Genomic DNA, 7,313 nt, shown 5'->3' with positions numbered 1-7,313 from the left:
GCCGCCGCCTCGGCGGGGACCTCGGCTTCCTCGGGCCACCCGCCGCCGCAGGAGCCGGGGCTCGGGGAGCTGCTGGAGGAGTTCTCCCGGACCCAGTACCGGGCCAAGGACTGCAGCGGGACGGGCGGCTCGAAGGTGCGTTCGGGGCGGCGGGCCGCGGGCGGTCCCCTCCCGGGGGTCTCGAGGAAAGGCTCAGGTCAGGGGTCAGAGGAAGGCTGGCGGGGAGAGGGGGCGCTCCCCGAGAGCAAGGTCGGGGGTCAGAGCCGGGAGGGGGACCTAGAGGGAGGAGGAAGCCAGGACGGACCTTCCTTCTGGGTTGACCCGGGTTGGAGGCCCGGGCTGGAGCGGGGCGGGTCAGCGCGTGGAGAGCAGGCGCCGAGGGAGGCAGTACCCCTGCATCGGAGCCAGGCCGAGCCCACGTCTAGAGGATTCCTCCAGGTCAGAGGTCAGAATGCAGGCGCTGGAATGGCGGGGCGCAGTGGCGCGTTGCCTCCTTGTGTAGCCCGCACAGAAGCAGAAGCAGGCCCGCCCCTGTCCTCCCCCCAGAGCAGGAAGGCAGCCCACACTCCCTGTTCCTTTATCTGAAGCAGGTCTCAGTTCCTTTTTTCCCACCCCCGGACCCTTCTGTCTCATCGCCAGACCCTCGACCCGCCCCACCCGGCCCCAGCCAGGTAGGAGAGTGCTGGCCTTCGGGCTCTCCGCTCCCAGGTGGCTTGGCCACGGGTGGTTTGGCATCAGGTTTTCCAGGGGAACTGTCCCACCCTGGGCGTGAGGTTCCTGTGCTGGGACAGCCCGCAGTGGGTGTCTGCTAGGCCTTGGGGTAACCCAGGCTTCAGTAATGACAGACCTCCCCACCCTCTAAATGACCAAGTATTCCTCAGAGCTTCCCCAGAGGACCACCTGTGTGAGGGCTCTCCGGGTGCTTGTTAAAAATACTCCCTGGGCCCACCCCGCGCTCCTGAGTCAGAATTGCAGAGGGTGGAGACCTAGAATTTACATTTTTTAACAGGCTTCTTAATGATACACATGCGTCTTAAAACCTGAGGATTCCTAGTTGAATCCTGGGAGTTCCTCCTCCTGTTGCTCTTTGAGGCCTCATTCAGAAGGCTCTGGAAGTGGCTGTGAGGACTGATGGTCTCTGGGGGCCCCTGAGGAGTAGGTCGTCATAAGTCCCACCTGACCTGAACTATAGCCGCAGTCCTCTCTGGCCTCCTGGCCCCTTGTGGACTGAGAGTGGCAGGTCTCACACCTTTTTCTGATGGGCCCTTCGAGGAAACTGAACAGAACAAGAGCTGTTCCTTGTATTTTGTAAGAAAATGGTGTGTGAGTGAGGACACAACTTTGTCTGCAGCGGCTACTCATGGCACTAACCAGAGCTTCTAGGTCCTGGTCTGTGACTGGACAATGTGAAAGGCCTGGAACCACTGCGAGACGATGGGCGAGCGCCAGTGACAGTAGCCTCTAGGGCAACAGCTCTTCCCGCCCCCGCAGACCCGGGAGAGCTGCAGTCTGCTCCGGCCGCACACAGATCGGCACAACTTCACGTACAAAGCTGAGGAGTTTAGAGCTGCTCCCAGGGCCTCACCACGAGGGGGACAGACGGCAGGCTCAGCTCCCGACCGGGGCGTGTCTCTTCCCACGCTGGAGATGTGAGGGGCGCCTGCCACCCCGAGCCCCCGCCAGGCCGCGAGCCCCCGTCGCCGCGCTGGGATCCCGCCGTGCTGACGCAGCTGTCTCCCGCGCAGGTTGAGCGCATCGAGAAGAGATGTCTGGAGCTGTTCGGCCGCGACTACTGTTACAGCGTGATCCGGAACGTGAACGGGGATATCTGCGGCCACTACCCCCAGCACATCGTGTTCCTGGAGTACGAGAGTTCGGAGAAGGAGAAAGACACGTGAGCGTGCTGTCGCCCGAGGGAGCCGCACCGGGAGCGGGAGCTCTGCAGCTGGGTGGGCAGCCGAGCGGGCAGACCCGCCTCCCGAGGGCGACGCTCAGGCGCGCGGGCAGCTTTGCTGTCCTGCGGGCTCGGCCAGCTAGGCCGGGGGGGGGCACGCATGGCACCGGGGCGGGCAGTCGCGCCCGGACTCCGTTTCTCTCAGGCCGACAGCCGCTGCCCGCGGCCACTCGTGTCAGGCCTCGCCAAGCCTCAGTGCCCGTTTCGTGCGCGTGTGGGGGGCTCGGTGCAGACACGTGCAGAGCGCGGGCTGGCGAGCGCGGCGCCTGGGTGGGAGTCAGACTGCCCCTGACTCCTGGCTGAGAGACGAACTCGGGACCAGCTGTTGAACCTCTGGCGTGTGGGTCTCTCACCGGTCGGTCGGCCTCTGTCTCGATCTGGGCAGGCAGCTTCCGCGTCGCTGAGGCGCGGGCCGTGCCAGCCTGGCAAGCCTGCCGTAGGACGAGCGAGGCCCCGGCGCTTCCGCGGGGTTGGCTCAGCCGGAGCAGACCACAGGGCACAGCCGCGGCGGGAAAGACCAGCCGTCAGCCGGCCCTGGCGCTCGGAGCGGTCCCAGCACAGGGACGCCGAGACGTGCGTTTTGTCGGTCTGAGAAGTCTGTCCCCTGGCCTTGCCGCTGATGGCGTTAAGGGAATCGCGAGAGCTGTTGGCAGCAGGATTGTGACCGCCGGCCTGGTCCTGAAATGTCACCATGAGGGCCACAGACGCCTGCAGCCGTGCACCAGCCGCTGGCTGGAGTCTCGGTCCAGGCGCGGGAGCAGTGAGTTGAGACCACAGTGTACGGCGGGCCCGGGACGCGCACCCTAAGGTGGAGTAGCCCTGCGGGCGAATCAGGCGGGCGCGTGTGTGGGGTGGGGGTCACCTCCCCGAAGAGGCCCTTGGAACTAGGACGGGAGGAGTCCACCTGAAATGCCTTAGAGACCAGCCCGCGCAGGAGCGGCTCGCCAGGCCAGGCGGGGTGGCTGGTGGGCGTCAGAGGTGCGAACATGCTCGGACCCCTGAGCGTTCAGCAGTCACAGTTGGAGCCCTCCCGACCTGCTGAGTCAAAACTGCTTCACGCTCGCTGGCCGGAGGCTGCCGCTGTGGGCTGCCAGGCACCAGAGAAGGCGAGGGAGGTGAAGCCCAGAGATGGAGCTTGGGGTGTTCCCCGAGGCCACGGAGCGGAAGTGGAGTGGGCTTCCAGCTGGGGCTGTGCCTGCCGGGCTCGCCCTGCCTGTCTGGCGGGCTCCCCTCCCGGCTGGGCCCCGGCAGTCTCTCCTGCCGTGAGAGGAATTACTGTGGGGCTTACCCATCTCTCCTTGAAGGCCTGAGGCCGGAGAGCATGGACGGTGCTTACCTGCTGAAGAGAAGGGCAGGTAGGAGGAGAGCTCGCTTCTGTCCCACCTGGCCTCCAGGAGCCGCTGGCTGGCTGAGTTAACAGGGCAGGTGGAACTGGCCCCCGGACGCGGCCTGCCCTGTCAGCCACCCTGCCCTGCCTGCATCCTGCCATCCCCGGTCGGGAGCGAGCAGCAGCTTCTCAACAGGGAGATGTGGTCTGAGAGCTGCCACCGTGTGGCAGACCCCGGCTCCTTCAGCGGAGAGCAGATGCACACCGGAGGCCGCTAGACGGAGTTCCTGTCGGGGCGGGGCAGGAGGGCCAGTGAGGCCTGGGGGTCCTGGCGAGGGCTCTGCCCCCGAGCCCCGGGGGTGCGTATGTCGGGGAGGGAGGCCCCCCACCAGTCCCCACTCCCCTCAGGCAGGCGGCTCTGCGGCCCTCCTTGGCTTCGCTTCGCGTGCGAGAGCGACTCGCAGGGCTCAGCGGCGCCTCGCCGACTGCTTCCCGGCTCAGCCGGGGAGGGAGGTCGCTCGGGCCGGCGTGGGGCCCTTTGCCAGGCAGCTCTCCCCACGTGGCCCTGCGTCCACAAGCGGGGTGCGCGTGGAGCCGCCCTTTAGGTCTCAGCGGGGCTCCCTTTCACAGGCTCACTGGTGAGACCACTGGCCGTTACTCGGCCCGCTCGCTTCCCTGGCCGCAGCCCCAGCCTTAGGCCGTGGGGGCTTTCCAGGCTGCCTCCTCACTGGCCCCTCAGGAAACGTGTAGGGTTTAGCGCCCTGCCAGAAGGGGGGAGACCAGGTCCTTGCGGGCAGTCACAGACTCGCGGCTGGCTTGCGTGTCTGCGCCCGCGGCCGTGCCCTGCGCTCCGGCCAGTTCTGCTCCCGGACTGCGAGCGTTCGTTGCCTGAGGTGTCACAGCTGCACGGGGCTCCTTGGCTTCGCCCCTGAGGGCGCGCCCCGCTGTGGCTGGGGGCTAGCGGCAGGCGCAGGAGCGCTTCGCTCAGCAGGTCGGGGTACGCAGTGGCGTTCGCCTGGTCTGGGGACTGCGCTGTGGCCTGGGGAGGTCACCATGGGGAAGGACGGGCAGTGGCATTTTCTTAGTGTGAGTGTCGCTTGGTCGCACGTGAATGGCGCTTGGGAAAGATGACACCCAGCCGCCGGCTTCCGTGAAACAGCCGCGGCAGCCCTTCCCCCGCAGCACCTTGCCAGGAGCTTCAGGGCCTCGACTGCAGGCACAGGGCCGAGCCTGCTCGCTCACAGAGGACCAGCGCGGCAGCGGGCAGGGGCAGGACCGGAGCAGGACGTCCTCAGGCCGCGGGAGCTGAGACGCAGCCTGGGGCTGCAGACGGGGAGGGGGCAGAACGCCGCCTCCCTGACGCGGCGAGGCCCTGCCTCAGCGGGACGGCGGCCTGCTCAGAGCCGCACGGGGCCTCCGGCATGTTCTCCACCTCGCTGTGTGGACGGTGGGCCGAACAGAAGGGCTGACCCCGCCGAGTCGGGGCCGAGCGAGGCTCTGGTGTCCCGGGGCTGCTGGGCTCGGCCTGGCCCCCGGGCGGCGGCGAGGCTGGCTGTGAGCAGGGTGGCGTGAGGCCGCGGGAGCTGGAGAGGAAGGAGTGGCGCGTCCTCGGTGCCTTCTCACCGCGGGAACCGAGTGAGCGGCGGGGCAGAGCGCCAGCTCAGCGGCGCTGCCAGCCGGGGGCCCGGCCTGGGCCTCCTCTGAGTGCCCGGGCGAGGCGGCCACCTCTCCGCGTTTGTCATTCTCTCTCCTTCCTTCCGAAGGTCGGCGCTGGGGCTGCCGAAGCTAACACCCTGAGTAGACCGCACGGAGCCCACGCCAGGGCCAGTGCGGGCCCCGTCCCGCCTTGCCCGGGGCCTGGTGCAGGCGGCCCCTTGAAGCGGCTGTGTGTGAGCTGGGCCTGAGGCCTGAGGCCGTGTGAAAGACTGTCGTGCTGGCCGCAGCGTCCAGACGCCCTGACCGCGCTACGGCGTGGGGGTGCCGAGCCTCGGCCTTCTGAAGCCGTCTCTCTGGGCTTGTGTACGTGAGGAGCCCCGGAATGCGGGGCTCCCTAGAAAGCTGGGGGTGGAGACGGTGTCGGTGGCCTCGGGGATGCGGCCTGGGGGCCCGGAGGGGCTCCCTGCCCTTCCCGGCTGGTTGGGAGTCTGTTCAGAGCGGAGCCTCATCTTCGCATCTGGGTGGGAATTGCTTGAGCTCCCTGCCAGCCCTGGCCCTCGCTGCCCAGAGCTCCGGCAGCAAGCCTGGCGGCCACAAGCACCGCACGCCCCAGGGCCCCATCGCTCTGCTTCGGGGCTTGGCGCTGGCCGTGGGTGTGTTTTGGGTGCAGGCACATCCCCAGGAGGCGCGTTCTCAGCCCACCACAGCAGGCCAGTGTCCCCTCGGCGCGAATCCCAGTGCCCGCAAGTCCAGTCCGCCCCGTCCGCTGCGTCTGAAGGCAGATGCGACTTGGGCACTGGCCACACTGCTGGGAGACGGGAGGCCGTGGGGTGCCGCGGCCAGCTGGGGGGGGGCAGCACCGTCCCTACAGCACCGTCAGACCTGCAGCTGGAATGCCCGTGAGGTGCAGGGGCGGCGGCCTCGTGGAGCCTGAGCTTTCCCCTCGCCCTGCCGCGGGTTTCCGGAGGGCCCCGGGGTGCGCCAGGCCTGACCGAGTGCCCGCCGGGCGCTCAGACACGGAGGCAGCTGCCTCCGCTGTGCACTGCTGCATTCAGCTCGCGGTTTTCATAAAAAGGTTCGGGAATCGGGGTGACTTTTTGAATCTCTGTAACAGAGCGCCTTTTCCTTCCTGAGCAACTTCACACGTCTTTGGTCCAGAATTTGGGGAATTGTGCATTTACCGAGTTTTAAACGAAGGCTTGCAGCAGACCCGGCGGGCACACGCGGCCCGCTCCGAAGCCGCCTGACCTCCTGTCTCGCCCTCGCCAGGTTTCAGAGCACCGTGCAGGTGAGCAAGCTGCAGGATCTCGTCTACCGCAGCAAGACCGCCCGGTGCCGGGGCCGCTTTGTCTGCCCGGTGATCCTGTTCAAGGGCAAGGTGAGCGCAGAGGCCGAGGTTGGCGCCCGCGTGCCCCGTTCTCGGGCGACTGGCTTCACGCAGGGTCGGTGCCTCGTTCCTGGCGTTTGCCGCCGGTGGCCCGGGTGGGGGCCCTGGCGCAGCGGGGAACGCCGCCTCCAGGGACAGGCCGGGGAAGGGCCTTCGCCCGTGTGCGGGGCCGGACTCCGTCCCAGGCCTGCGCGCCTCGGCGTCCTCAGTGGCCGCCCTCGGCTCGCGTGGATCGATGGAGCGAGTTGACGCCCTGTGCGCTCTGCAGCAGGTGGCCGCCTGTGCGCGTGGTTACACCCAGGCACTGTCGCAGGCTGACGGGCGCTGCGGCCTGGAGTCTGTCGGTCGGACTCCCGGCGCCGACTCGCCTTACTGCCTCACAGGCCTCTGGGGCCAGGGTGCTGCCGGGCAGTGCCACGGAGGCTCAGGTGAAGTCACGGCCCCACGTCCACGTCCTTCCCGCAGCAGGACTTGGACTTAATCTCCTCAGCCAGCAGCACCCTGTGTGGGCGAGGACCAGCCCCATTCCTGAGCGCCGAGTGGCAGAGCCGCGCTCCCGGGGCCGCGGTGCAGGTGGGAGCGGGCAGCTGTGAGGGCGAGGGCGGACAGGAGACCGGGCCAGAGCCTTTGGGGCGGGTGGGCCCGGGAAAGCTTGTGTGGAAGCTGAGCCCCAGGGGTGCCCTGAGGCCACTTGGTTCTCCGTGTCCCTGGAAGTCGTGAAAAAGCCAGTTGGGAGACCCCCTGCCCTGGAGCCGTGCCGGGACGTGGCACAGCCGCACAGGCCGGCGCTCCCGTTCGCACTGACCACTGGCGTGGAGCCTCCCCGCCCCGTCCGCCCTGACCCGGGCTGCCCTCACCTAGCAGTGTCCGGCCTGGACAGCGGGAGACGTAGCTCCTCGGCAGGGCCAGTGCGGGGCAGACGGGGCCCGGGCCCAGCCCTCGTCCTCCCCGAGCGCAGCGCGTGGACTCGTGGCCGGCGGCCGTGAGCC

At 68.2% G+C, this 7,313-nt stretch overlaps 1 protein-coding gene across 1 annotated transcript in view; it reads left to right on the top strand.

Annotated features, from left to right (window-relative positions):
- Window positions 1–7,313, top strand: part of MTMR14 (myotubularin related protein 14) — a gene marked incomplete at its 5' end in the record, with an annotated part of 28,110 nt that continues 20,797 nt past the window's right edge. The window contains 4 exons of the mRNA XM_004692238.2: window positions 1–135; window positions 1,746–1,894; window positions 6,207–6,379; window positions 6,510–6,752. Of these exons, the coding sequence (XP_004692295.1) occupies window positions 1–135; window positions 1,746–1,894; window positions 6,207–6,379; window positions 6,510–6,752 (700 nt within the window). The remainder of the gene's footprint in view (window positions 136–1,745; window positions 1,895–6,206; window positions 6,380–6,509; window positions 6,753–7,313) is intronic.

The sequence above is a fragment of the Condylura cristata genome, unplaced genomic scaffold (genome assembly GCF_000260355.1).
Source record: "Condylura cristata isolate star-nosed mole 26May11 unplaced genomic scaffold, ConCri1.0 scaffold00033, whole genome shotgun sequence".
NCBI lineage: Eukaryota > Metazoa > Chordata > Mammalia > Eulipotyphla > Talpidae > Condylura > Condylura cristata.
Note: the sequence above shows the minus strand (reverse complement) of the source record. Positions and strands in the feature narration are given on the sequence as shown.